The following is a 14,471-nucleotide window of genomic DNA, read 5'->3' as shown; positions in this document are numbered from 1 at the left end:
ATTCCTTGAATATTAAGTCGATCAGGTTTAGATGTGTTTTGTCAATCATAAAAAATTAGTGGTTTGGTAGTACAAAAAATTAACATTTTATATGAAAGCTAATGGAATGTAAAACATCTTTTGTACAAATTAAATTAGTAATTAAAAAATGTTAAGATGTTTTAGAAAAGTTTATGTTGGTCAGGATTGTTTCCTTGACCTAAGTCTGGGTTATACCCATAAACTCTTTTAATTTAATGATTCGAGCTTGAGCTAAAGAGGTTTGACTCAGTTTAACTCGACTAAGCTCGTGAAGCAAAAATAAGAAAAAAAATACCTCCCCTTCTTATCACAAGTAAAAAGTTAGCATAATGGTTTTCGTTGAGGCTGGCAACCCATCCGTTTCTCATTTTATAATAAAAGATAACCTTTTATGCACAGCTCGGCTAAGTTCCCGCCGAACCTTGACTTGACTTTAGCCAAAGCCAAGTTCAAGCTCTCTAAGATCAAGCCGACCAAGCTCGAGCTCAGCCACTTGAGCCGAGCTGAATTTTGTGTGTATGTGTGTGTGTGTTTGTTTTTTTCAGTTACATAATTTTATTTGGATTCTAATGAGGGTTTGAGTTAGTGGTACCAATTCGGTCAATGGAATTCGAGTTCCCAAGACTGGTTAAGCCTCCTTTTTTATATTGATAAACAATTTTTTCCATGGACTTTCTGATTTTTTTTTTAAGTTGAATATGCCTTATCTTTATTTGAAAATTGGATCTCTGATAAAATTTAAATTAGCCCAACATCTCTACATATGTTAGATAATTTGAACGTTAATTATTAACAAAACTTCCGTTAATAGTTTCCCAATGAAAAATAAACCAACTTAACTCCAATCAATGCCTTGAGAAGGAATTATACATTTCAAGAGGATTACGGAATGAAACGACTCCATGGAAAATCGATTCCTTGATATTTAATTAGTAGTCTTTCCAGATAAATTTAAATGGAAATTAAAACTAGTTCCAACCAACACGGAAACACCTTCTGGCCACCACTCATGATTCTTTAAATTAGGTTTTCCACAAAACTGAATTATACAGAAGCATAATTTTGAGAGTTTCCAAAATGTAAACCAGGTTTCATTTCTTTGAATATCAACTAAGACCTTCGTTTTCACTTTGTGCGGCTTAGTTTTTTGTTTAGATTAATACGAGAACCATGTCTTGCAGAAATTTTAAACTGGATGAATTAGAGAAACTTCTTTTAAAATCTAAATCAAGTAGTTGAATAAATGAAACTCATGTTCAAATGACAAAGTAATTGAAATTTAAATCCCAATGCAAAGAGTAATTGAATGCTAATCCAGATCAAAGCATGCCCACAAATATTTTGCACATGCATATCAAGATTACAGAATTGAAAACGTTATTGTTAATTTAGATCTAAAATCATATTTTAGCTTATATTCACTTACCAAAAAACAACTATTAGCTAAAATACATGGTTTGGATATATAGTTAGTTTCAACATAATCAAGCACGTATGAAGCGTCATATACTATCATATCAACTAACATGGGAATACATGCACAATTTCATATAGTTAATTCATTTAAACCATAAAAAAAATATGAACAACATTGAAAGGGCAACTTAATTTAGACAACTTGTGGAATGTCTCATATACCATGTAACACTCCAAAAATTTAGTCTTGTATTGAAGATTGTGAGGAATTTTCAAGGGCTTATAAAGGGGGTTATCAAATAAATGGTTGTTTGGAGCCGAAACTGCTAGAAGATAGGTTGAAATCTACCGAACCCAAGAATGAGTCTAATTGTTACAATGGTATCAAAGATTGTTCAACACTTGGACACATGTACCTTAAGGGAGGTGGATCGTAACACTTCTACAATTAGTCTCGTATAAAAGGGGTTATTAAATAGATGGTTGCTCTAGTTCCTAGTATTTTTGGGGTTAAAACCGAAACTACTAAGGGATAAGTTGGGATCCGCTGAACCAGATGCCCGAGCCCAGGAATGGGTTTGGTTATTACATACCATATCAGTGTTTCAACTAAGACGAGCATTAATGGATAATAAAAGGAAGCCAACAGAAATGCATCAATGTGTCTACTTCAACTCAACCGCATTTGTCAAGTCATAAAATAATCAACCATGTTCTTTTTTTTTTTTTGTCAAAACTATTTAATAAATTGTGTCATATGTCTTTGTATTGATAAACTTGATGTTCATAAAGAATTTCATAAAGACTAAATGGCACTATTTTTTGCTTTCCCATGCAGGATAATATTTTGGTAAGTCATTGAAGCGATGTTCGAGGTACATATTCAAAAATTAATGAAGATATGTAACATAAAAAGGAATGGCAGTAAATTGTTGGAAAAAAGACATATGGTTATAAAAGACGATAACCAACTTAAATAATAATATTATTATTAAATCTTCCATCTATTATTTTCTCAAAAGTTTTTGCAAAAGTGAACACCTACTAAAACAATGCTTAATGTCTGCTTCTTCCATAGATATAAGCATCTCAACTTAATGTGGCAGTCAATTTTTTAAAAACCTTATTATTATTGTAAGTTTGTTGAGAAGTATTTTTTTATTGGATGCCCTTTTAGCATTAAATTGACAGTGTGCTATTTGAATCTTCAATATCCGAATTATCGGTATTCAATAATTATTATTTATTTAAAATATAGTTATGAAACACATGACATGCTACAATGACAATGTGATCACTTTGTGTATTAACAGCGTGATATTTGAATCTTCAATATCCAAAATTGAGCTCTCAAATTTCTTAAAAAAGCTTATAATAGAAACGTTTCTGAGGGTAAGCATTTAAAATTGAATAATTCTTCATCATTTTTTGGAATCCTATTACCAATTTTTTCGTATGAAATATGTCACAAAATAGTTGAAGAAATTAAAGAGTACTAATATAACCAAAGTAAACGAGGTAATATTTGCCTGTATATTAAATAATTGACATGCCAAATGTAAATAATTCTCTCCCTGTCTGCCATGGTGGTCTTACATTAGTCAGAAAATTCTGTCTAAGGGCATTCATTATAAAATTTTAAATAAGAGGAAATAAAATCTGATACATCGATTATTGAAGCGTTTCAGTTATACAGCCCTTGCGATTAACAATAAAAATTGATTCATTCACTTTAGATAGCACAAAAATTCTTTCTTCCAACATGAATCTCTCTTCAACTACCTTCTTCCCATTACCTGTGGAAATATCTTTATAGATAGAGACCTTCCTTATTAACACGGTGTTCCCTTCTCAGTTGATTTCTACTCCCTAATCTTTTGAGCCACCCGTGGAACCTAAGGCCTATCCTCTTTGAACAAAGGCATTCAAATCTCTCTCTCCCCCCTCTCTCTCTCTAACAAAGAGGGTAGAGCATCTCTACTCGGAACAAAAATCCGTCCCGCCCTTCCGAACAAAGGTATTGAAGCCGACAGCTCTCTCTCTCTCTCTCTCTCTCTCTCTCTCTCTCTCTACACGCACACACATTTCTCTCACTTTCTCTCTTTCTATATATATATATATAAAAGAGAATCTGCCGGTTAATGATTTTTTTTGAATTTTCTTTCACTAAATACTTTAACAACCCATTGCATACGAAAATTATAGCTAATGCACCTTTTGCGACAGTTTTTTATAACAATAAATAAATAAAAATCCATCCGGCAGCTAGACGTGTTTGTCCGTCCGTTACTCAAGTGGTCTGCTTTTTACCAAGCTTTATATATATATACCCTTGATTCTATATCTTTTTTTTTTCTAAAGTTTCTCTAGAACATAGAAAGTGAGAGATCATATTTTTAGACAAGCTAGGATATTGTTCTAAGTAAGAAAACAGACAAGTGACGAATATCAATAAAACAGAGAGGACTAATGAAAAAAAGTTGCACAAACGAAAGATAAAGTTTCTACACACGGTAGTGCAGTTCAGTTTCTTCAACGTTGGATGCTTTGCAACTAGAAAATAATATACCTACAGTTATTTAAATGACAAAATTGTTTTCTTGGGAGGAAATTTTGGCAAATTTTAAACTAGTAATCTTTGGTTGATAAAAAAAGGTGTCCTTAAAAATAAAATATGAAAAATATGAAAATAAAGATTTGGTAATCCAAAACCATAAAAAAACTTGAAAAACACAAAAACAAAAAACGTGAAAAAATGTTAAAATAAAAAACCATATTTCTCTTCTTTTCTTATTTTTGGCATTTCCCCCCGTCTTTTTCAGTTGCTTGTTTGATGAATGGAAAATAGATGTCACTTTATAAACTAAGAATTGGTTGGCATGATATGGATTGTTTGGCCTTTCATCTAATTTCTACATGTTTCGCTGTCATAAATCTAAGAGGTTATTTGGCAGCATAAACATATAATTATATAATGTATATGGAGTTGGGTCTAGCCTGGCTCAACCAGGCCAAAGTAGGGCCGGGAAATGCCCTAGCCTGGCCCATCCCCGTCGATTACCTGAAAGCAGGCTGTATACCTTATCCAACATCCCGGGTACTAAACTAAAGATACACAATGCATTAATGATGTCTGAAGCTTACAAGATCAGCTTGCTTGTTATTGCTTATATCCCATTTTACCCATTTTTGTACCAACTACGATCTCTGTGTCCAATCTAGGTCCAATCTAAGCCAAGTTGGGTCCGTTTTCTTTTCTATCTCATTAACTAGATGCAATAAACAAAAACAATCTTTTCACAATTTTATTGTGTCTGTATATTATATAATAAAATTTTGAAAAGTCATGTTTTATTCGAATTAAAGTCTCATAATCTTGTAAGTCAGCATATTTGACTGTGGAAAGCGATCTTTTCTTATTCTTAAGTTATATTGAAGGATGCGAATAGGATTGAGGGCCTTTAATAGGTTCGGCAAGGGCGAGTGTACGGATTCACCTTTCAGCTCGTAAAAGTTTGGGCCCAGCTTGACCCATTTATTTTACTGTGCCAAACGGATTATGAGCTCCCTTTAACTAATAACTACCCAATGTGAGGATAATTTAGTTATTTTGAAAAATGAACTCTAATAAAATGCTATGTGCTCACCATTTTTTTTTTCTTAATTCTTCTTTTTTCCTTCTCTTTCTCTTCTCTTTTGAAAAACGAACTTTTGTGGCTTTGCAAGGCAGCAAAAATATTTTAAGAAACATAATATTGAAAATGAACCATGTTTTGCATTTTTTAGACTACGTTTGAATGGATAGAAAAGAAAAGATTTTAATACATGGAAAAGAAGGGAAAAGAAAGGGGTGAAAATTTTGATGGGGAGAGAAAAAAAAAGGAAAAGAAGTAGCTCAAACCCATTGAAGAAAAAGAAAAAATAAGTTGACAAGATGACCCCCTTTTCAGATCCCCTATACTTCATTATAAGACAAGTCGTTTAGCAAGTTTCTAAATTTTGACATGGGTCATAATATCATTTTTCAAAATGTTTATTTAAGATAAGTAAAATTTTCTACAATATACATGTAATTTCCTTCTTCTTTTTTTTGATGTGGGGCCATCCCCCCTCCGCGGCCGCGCCCTGAAGCCACCTAGCATATAAGGCTTGAAAAGACTTATCAAGCAATAGAAAATATCAGCTTATCCCCCCAAATGAAAATGCCAGTAGAACACATACCTACAGAATTGAAAGAATCTATCTAATGTTCCCCTCAAAGTTAGGATTAAATATACGTTCATCTTCATCAATTATAAGAACACTGCAGCATTGACAAATTTGAGCTTGGAGATGTCACAAAAATGAGACCAGTGCAAGAATATAAAATCCAAAAAGAACAGCATAAGAAACAAAAGGGGAAAAATCCTGATAGTACTAACAACAAAACGAGAACCAACAATTGACCATTTTGGGTGCATGAGGGTCATTCTAAAACAGAGATTAACTAGTCTCTGTATTGCACTAGCACATAGACAAACAACAGAGACAGAACAATATTAATGTAAGTATAGAGAAGCAAAACCAGGAAAACAATCTTGATGTTAACATGTATATTAAATATGAGCATATTTTTGGATCATATGGAAATGGCAACCTTGCTCTGAATGCTTTGAGACTGAAAGACATATCCATGGTCGTTCAAATGGTCAAGCGAATTAATATAGGAGATGCAGAGATTATACCGTCATTGTATATCAACAGATCAAACAAGGAAAAACACCCAAGAAGCTTCTGCTGCATCTTCCTTCCGAAGAACCAAAGTCCGACGGGATAAAATGTGACGCCAAATCAGAAATTATTCGTCGCCGTAGTTGCCTCCCAAGTATTCCCACCAATGCCATAGCCCATCAAATCTGAAATCCATTGACAGACTGAATTTTCATTATCAATATCATGACCACCACAAATATTGTTTTCGGGTTTTAAATGCCAAAGTTGTTTTTTTTTTTCAAAATATTCTGGAAAAGTTTGGCAAATTTTGAACTAATTAATCTGTGATGAGAAAAACAGTGGCTACAAACTTAAAAATAAAATACGAAAAATATGAAAATAAAAAAAATTGGTGATTAAACACTATAAAAAATGAAAAAAAAATGTTAAAACGAAAAAACATTTTTTTCTCTTTTTTCATTTTTGGATTTCCCCTCCCCCCCATTTTTTTTCACTTGCCTTGCTTCTAACGTCTTTAATGTGTTTCTCTTTTAAAAAAAGTGTCAGGTGGCTATGGTCTATAATATGATTCTTTGATTGATCAAAAAGAAATGTGAACACTCAAAAGCGTTCACAATTATAAGTTAAGAATTGGTTGGTATGATATGGATTGCTTGAACCACACAAGCGTTCCATCTAATTTCTACATATTCCGCCATCAAAAATAAGAATTGGGATATATAAGAAGCTGTTTGGCAGCACAGAAATATAATTATATAATATATATGGAGACGGGTTTGACCCAGCTCAGTCTGGTCAAAGTAAGGCTCCCGCATGCCCGAGTCGGCTACTTAGCCCAATGCCCCACCGCTACCAACAATCATTCGAAAAGGTCAAACCGTCCACTTGGGTCCAGCCTGACTGCTCAGCTAAAAAGACACACAAGAGCTTACAACATATGTTCGCTTGTTGTTCATTGTGACCATTAATTACTTTACCCACTTTTGTACGACTTGTTTTTTCTATCGCATTAACTAGATTTATGAACGCACACGTATGGTAGGACACACGTAAACAAAAACAATATTTCACAACTTTATTGTGTTTGTATGTTATGTCATAGAATTTAAAAGTCATGTTTTATTTGAAATAATATTTCATAGTTTATTAAATCAGCATATTTAAATTGATAAGTTTTTATTCAAACAACACACCTTAAAGAGTTCCACACGCCTATTTTTTAACACCTCAGCTTTCGTTGTTAATTAAAAACAACAAAAATTTTGTTCCTATCAAGTCGACGACTAAGTCAGCATGCAAAGGATTACTATTTAATATTTTTTATGAAAAAAACATACATTTAAATAATAGTTAGATTGTGAATGCATTTATGTGATTCTCGAACAACTTTCCAGCATCAATACCGAAAATTATTCCAATTACTTCTTTCACATTAGTAATTTAAACGCAGCTGAACATGGATGATTTATTAAACAAGCAAACTTAGGAAGTATCATATCTCTTTTTCCGTCTCAGTAGGCTTGTCAATAAAATCACATATAAGTATCCGTTATTTTGGATATTCATATACACGGATTCGAATGCGAACAAATAAAGTTGTATCCGAATCTGAATCTAAAATTTGATTTCGCAAATATGAATATGATCGGAATCCGAATTTTGAATAGAATCCAGCTGATTTTTACAATTTCAGAGCATTGGATATGTATGATATTTATTTAAACTAAATCTGATCCAAAATCAAATCAAATATTTATGTCTATCCAAAATCTGATTGAACGTCCATGTCCTAAATCTTAATCTGATCTGTTTTTTTTAATCAAATATTAATTTTTTGTATCTGATTTTTTTCAAAATAGTTTGATCAGACGAATCAGATACATTGACATCCCTACATCCCATGAACATAAGTAGGAAGTTGATGTGGGTTGGTAAAAAAGTGATTTTTTGACCCAAATCGAGAATATACAAGACAAATTTTTTTCTAGAGGCCAAAATATACATGAAAGGAGACGAGATCTCATTTAAAAAAGTCATTTTCCCCTTTTTTTCCTTGTCATTGACATCCTTATCATATCAGGCGGCCTTTTAAGAAAACAACTTGGTTTCTATATTTTCAATTTGATCCTATATTTTCAATTTGATCTATACGATCTTTTGACATTGCTGGCTTAGATATTTCCCTTTTAACTGAAGGTTTGGTATTTGCTTTTATATATATATATATATATATATATCTATCGACAAACAGAGAGAGAGAGAGAGAAATAATCTAGCCGCCTAATTTCCCAGATTATTAAATATTTAAAATCTGTCGCTAAAAGCCTTTAGCCTGGCAACGACTCATGATATAATAATGGTTTGTGATTTTTTTTTTTTTTACGGTTTTGTAGTGCCTTTAGTGATAGATTTCAAATATTTAGCCATCCGACTAGATTGCAGCCGTTTGACTCTGGAGCATCAAAATAGTGGGAGAAATCCATGATACGTATTATTTATTTGTGTGTGTGTGTGTCAACTTTTAGGACATAACTTCACAATTAGTTTGGAGTGAATTTTGGTGGCCAAAATTTCTGATGAACTAAGTTTGAAAAATATAAATTGACAGGAGTTCTTAAAGTGAATGGTCTCAAATCGATCCATGCCAAAACTGTGTGGAAAAGATAAAGGCCATCAAGTCTAATTAGTGCATCATAATTTAACGACTTTTCTTTTAAAACAATTAAATTTTAGGCATCATAATTTAACGTAAATGGTTTCAAATCGATCAACGACGAAACTTTGTGAGGAGGAGGACGTCATGAACTCCAATTTATGCATCATAAGTTAACGATTTTTTTTTTAAAAATAAATTTTAAACATGCTAAGAGGACCTGGCCTTTCGCATAACCTCAATCGTTACATTCAACATAGTGAAGTAGATATTCATGTTGCCTTTTATGATTATGAAAGTTATTCGCAGGATAAAACAAATATAATTTAAATATTGAACAGCTTAATTTTTAGCTGTGTTGGTCACTTTCACATTGTTCGATTTGGCGAATATGACAGTCAATAGTCGAGATTCAAACGGTACTCAAACTCATGGATGCCTTGACTGGATTAGAGGTAAACCGAAGGGATCAATCTTTTCTTCATTCACTGATTCCAAGTTTCCAACACAAACTAAGCAACGTCGCTGCAGACGAAATGGACTAAGCTTCACCAAACATCTCTCCTTTCTCACTCTTTTTTTCCTCCATGTGGCAAGGCAAAGTCAATGGCCCACACTGTTCAGGATTATCCTGATCTCTCTCCTTTGATGACATCCTGTGCAGTCGTTCTCAAACTTTGCTCACTTGTTTATTGAGCATCACCTTCTTATAACAGTTCTTTTTCGTGGGAAGAGTAGAACATTTGAATGCAGAGGGCGAAGTTTAGCGAATCCATGGTTTCTGCTTTTGTCTTGTTCCTTCAATGGATTCTGTGCTTCGTTTCCGTCGTCGGAAGGGGAGCCCAAGCTCAAGGCCAGAGCACCACAGACCCAGTTGAAGGTAAACTCTGTAACTGACTATAAGAAAGGAAAATTTTCTCCAATCCTTCTGTTTTCCAGAAATTTGGGACTTTGGTTCTTGTTTATATGGTTCGAACGTAGAAAACTACGAACCATTGAAAAAAAAAACAAGAGGCAAAGTTAGGAAAGAATGGGTAATTTTTTGATATATATACATCTATATATAGTTTAAAGTGGTACTTTGGTTTCTCGATCATCAGAAGGTCAATTTTACTTTGTAACCGATTATGGAAAAGGAAAATTAAATATCTTGTCTGACAAGTTTTGATCGTTCTCTCCTTGTTTTAATTGCCAGTGAGCGCTTTCAGAAGCATATCAAAGCATTGGAACCTCTCGTCATCTTCTTCGTGGAATCTAACTGAACCCTGTAGCGGCACTGCCATTGATGCTTCCACAATCGATGATACGCGCTATGACCCCGCGATCAAGTGTTCCTGCAGCAATGGAACTTGCCATATCACCAAACTGTGTGTATCTTATCAACCAATTCCTTTTTTCCTCCGTCGTCTTTAGATTGTAGAATGAGGCCTCTAGTCTCAATATATCACCGCATTTGATATTTTTCTGCTTTTACGAGCCCCATGTTTAAATAACTGGTGTTTCTTTTAACAGGAAAGTTTATGCTCTGAGTATCAGCGGAACTATACCAGAAGCTCTTGCAAATCTTACTTTACTTGATAATTTGTATGAGACCCTCAATCTCTTCTCTTTTAACATCATCTCCACCATCATCATGGTGGTCACCATGTTTAGCTTCAACATCTTGCAGAAATCTGGCTCAAAATTATCTGACAGGACCATTGCCTGCATTCATTGGCAATTTAACCTCCTTGGAATACTTGTAAGTGGTTTGTGTTTTTTAGGCTTACTGTTTTTAGCTGCACTTATTTTTCTTTTTGTTTCTCTAACTACAAATCTGTTAAACCGTTTCTTTTATTAAGCATGTCCTGCTGTGAATGATGTGCCCTTTCCTGTCTTCCATTTTTTATTCAACAGGACGTTTGGTATTAATGCTCTCTCTGGGACTGTTCCGAAGGAACTTGGAAAACTCATAAGACTTCAATCACTGTAAATCTCTCTCTCTCTCTCTCTCTCTCTCTCTCTCTCTCTTACACAAGCAATATGTGTGTATATATATATATATATATATAGATAATATAAATAATATGGATCATAAATTTATTTACTCTCTGGCCCCAAGGGGGCTGGCATAGTGGAGTGGACCTCAGCTGTTTGACAGACACCTGAAGTTCGAGCTCTATGGGAAATTGGGCATCAATTTTGTATACTAGCCATGGGATTTTATGACCTTATACCATGACTAAGTCTCTCGACTCCGGCGCAGTTTCCTGCATAATAAATCATATTCTCTCTCTATCCCTCTCTCTTTCTATATATACAAACATACATTGCTAGATTTTTTATGTTAAAGCAAGAAACAGTCCCAACAGATTTTTGTAGATCGAGGGTTGAACATGTATGTATATCAGCAAAATTGACAACCAGAGCTTTAGTTCAAGAGAGGAATCACTCTTTCTTGGAAGCTCAATAAAAGAGTGGATTAATTGTCGTGCTTTCTCGCATGCTTCTCTTATAGTTCTTCAATGCTTCCGCTTGTGTTTCTCTTGTGCTTCTGATGCACTTATTTTTCATCCTTCTTCTATGCTTCCTACGCACTTCCTTTAAACTGTGAATCAGGGTTTGCGCATTTTTAGCTCTAATCTGCCCTAATAATTATTTATCTTCAAAAATCAAATACTGCTATTTATGTTTCAAAACTTCTTTAGTAAGTGTTGTTTAGAGAGGTAGAGAAGAAGGAGAAGAAGAAAACGTGAGGAGGAAAGAGAGTAAGGAGCAATCTACTTGTTACGGCTGCTCCCTTTCCTTTAAATAATAATGATTAGGGTTATGTTTAACCCTTTACATAAAGAGTCCAACAAAACTTTAAAATTCAGAAAACTACCTAATACTAAAATTGTAAAATACAGAATGATGCTTGTTACAACATTTCATGAAATCAGATATAGGAAGAGTTTCGGTAAATATATCTGATGTTTGATCTTCTGAAGCAATATATTCAGTAGAAATGATTCCTGCTTGAACCAAGTCTCTAATGTAGTGACAATCAACTTCGATATGTTGGTCTATTCGTGGAAAACCAGATTATTTGCTATATAAGTGGCCGCTTTATTATCACATTGCATTTTAGAGGCAATTCTGTCTGTATTCCAAGACCTTCTAGCATGGCTCTCATCCAAGTGATTTCAGTGACAGTTTAGGCCATTGCTCAGTATTCTGACTCTGCCCTTGACTGAGCAACAACAGTTTGCTTTTTACTTCTCCAAGAAACTAAGTTACCACCAACAAAGATACAAAATCCCGTAGTGGACTTTCTGTCATCAATAGAGCCTGTATAATCTGCATCAGAATAAGCTTCTATCTGAAGTGAAGAACTTATAAATAATAGACTATTTTCAGGAGAACCTTTTAGAAATTTCAATAATAGCATAGCCGCATCCCAATGAGCTTTTCTTGGCTTATCCATAAACTGGCTTAGTTTTCCCACAGTGTAGAAACACGAACATTGAGAAAAGAAAAACGAGGAACATGATGTAACGTGGAAAAACTCTCAACAAGAGGGAAAAAACCATGGATGGGGAGGAGCTAGTGCCCACTAGCCACGAGACTCTCTCTCTCTTAAGATTTCATTAACTCACTCAAAATTAGGGTTACAATCTTTAAGTAAGGCCCAACAAGGGCTACACGATGGATCGGGTATGGATCCAGACCCGGTCCCGAGACCCATCTAATATGTTTCAACACTCCCCCTCAAATTGGGCATACATATCAAACATGCCCAACTTGGATACATTTCTCTCGAACGAAGTCGAAGATAGAGCTTTCGTCAGAACATCAGTTGTTTGGTTTTCAGATCTCATGTAAGGAAGTACAAGTTCTTTAGCATCAATTCTCTCTCGAATGAAATGTCGGTCAATCTCAACATGCTTTGTTCTGTCATGAAGCACAGGATTGTTGGCCAAGTTGATTGCAGACTTGTTATCGCAATACATCTTTATTGGTTCTTCAACCTTTATACCAATATCAGTCAACAATACTTTTAGCCACAAAAGCTCTGAAACTCCCATAGCCACTGCTCTGTATTCTGCTTCAACACTGAAACGAGAACAAACATCTTGCCTTTTACTTCTCCACACTACGAGATTCTCTTCAAATAAATACAATAGCCAAAGGTGGACCTCCTAGTGTCAATACAGCATGCACAGTCTGCATCTGAATAACCTTCAATCCGAAGAGTGTCTTGCTTGACATACAAAAGACCTTTGCCAGGATTTCTCTTCAAGTAGCGCAAGATCCTGTCAACAGCCTTCAAGTGAGCATCCGTGGGAGCATGCATGAACTGACTCATCACATTCACAACAAAGGTAATATCAGGTCTAGTGAGAGTAAGATAAATCAACTTTCCTACAAGACATTGATATCTTCTTTTGGCCTCTTCACAGATAGGCTCTCTATCTCTAAGACTTAGCTTATGACCAGCACCTAGAGGAGTAGAAGCTGGTCTACACCCCAATTTTCCGGTCTCCTTTAACAAATCTAGAGTATACTTCCGTTGATTTAGCACGAAACTAGTCTCAGACCTAGCAATTTCAATGCCAAGGAAATATTTCAACTTACCAAGGTCCTTGAGATCAAACTTGATCGCCAACAGTTTCTTTACCTTAATTATTTCATCTTCATCATCTCCTGTGAGAATCATATCATCAATATATACCAACAAAATAGTAACCTTTTGCTCATTTCTCTTCACAAAGAGTGTATGATCTCTATTCCCTTGATGGTATCCACATTGTCTCATGACAAGTCTAAGTCGTTCAAACCATGCTCGAGGAGACTGTTTGAGCCCATATAAAACTTTTCTTAGCTTGCAACATTTACCAGGTTCCTCATATCCTGGAGGCATACTCATATATACTTCCTCTTCAAGGTCTCCATTGAGAAATGCGTTCTTGACATCAAGTTGGTACATCTTCCACTCCTTCATCACAGCTAAGGATATAATGACTCTCACAGTCTTCATCTTTGCAACAGGAGCAAAGGTCTCTAAATAAACAATCTCATATTTCTGACTAAACCCCTTGGCCACAAGACGAGCTTTGTATCTTTCAACACTTCCATCTGGTTTGTACTTGATGGTGTAGACCCACTTAGATCCAACCAAGTGAACCTCAGGAATCTTTATAACCTCCCACGTCATGTTTCTTCTCAGGGCTTCCATCTCTTCTTGCATTGCATAAGTCCACTTGGGATCACTTTAAACATCAGCAACATTCTTGGGAATCATAGCCAAAGAAAGAGAAGATACAAAACATTTGTAGTCTTTGCTCAGTCTAGAATATGAAACAAAGTTACCAATAGGATGTTGAGTGACCTGACACCCTTTCGCAGGGCGATGGGAAGCTCTTCACTCGCAATAACAGTCTGAATCTCTTCTTCAATAGGTTGCTTCTAAGCACGACTTGGTTCATCCAGGGAAGGACTAACTGGATTGGGAGTAGAATTCTCACCACCTATCATCTCATCAGTAAATACTCTTCGCCTAGAGTAAACTTGCCCAAACAGACGATTGCATTCCTCTCCTGCCCCAGTAGAACACTCTCCATTTTTTTCCTGTTTAAGCACCTCAATAGAAGGACCAACGGATTCACGCCTGTAGTCCAAAAAATCTGTAAACAGAATTTTCTGACTC

The 14,471-nt window shown here is 34.9% G+C and overlaps 1 protein-coding gene across 1 annotated transcript in view; it reads left to right on the top strand.

Moving 5' to 3' along the window:
* The first annotated feature begins 9,535 nt into the window (after positions 1-9,535).
* Positions 9,536-14,471, top strand: part of LOC116267566 (probable LRR receptor-like serine/threonine-protein kinase At1g56130) — a 31,476-nt gene continuing 26,540 nt past the window's right edge. Inside the window, exons 1-5 of the mRNA XM_031649370.2 lie at positions 9,536-9,683; positions 9,999-10,170; positions 10,316-10,387; positions 10,473-10,544; positions 10,700-10,771. Coding sequence (XP_031505230.1) covers positions 9,551-9,683; positions 9,999-10,170; positions 10,316-10,387; positions 10,473-10,544; positions 10,700-10,771 — 521 coding nt within the window. The 5' untranslated portion in view covers positions 9,536-9,550. The remainder of the gene's footprint in view (positions 9,684-9,998; positions 10,171-10,315; positions 10,388-10,472; positions 10,545-10,699; positions 10,772-14,471) is intronic.

This window comes from Nymphaea colorata, chromosome 14, assembly GCF_008831285.2.
Source record: "Nymphaea colorata isolate Beijing-Zhang1983 chromosome 14, ASM883128v2, whole genome shotgun sequence".
In the NCBI taxonomy this organism is placed as follows: Eukaryota; Viridiplantae; Streptophyta; class Magnoliopsida; order Nymphaeales; family Nymphaeaceae; genus Nymphaea; species Nymphaea colorata.
Note: the sequence above shows the minus strand (reverse complement) of the source record. Positions and strands in the feature narration are given on the sequence as shown.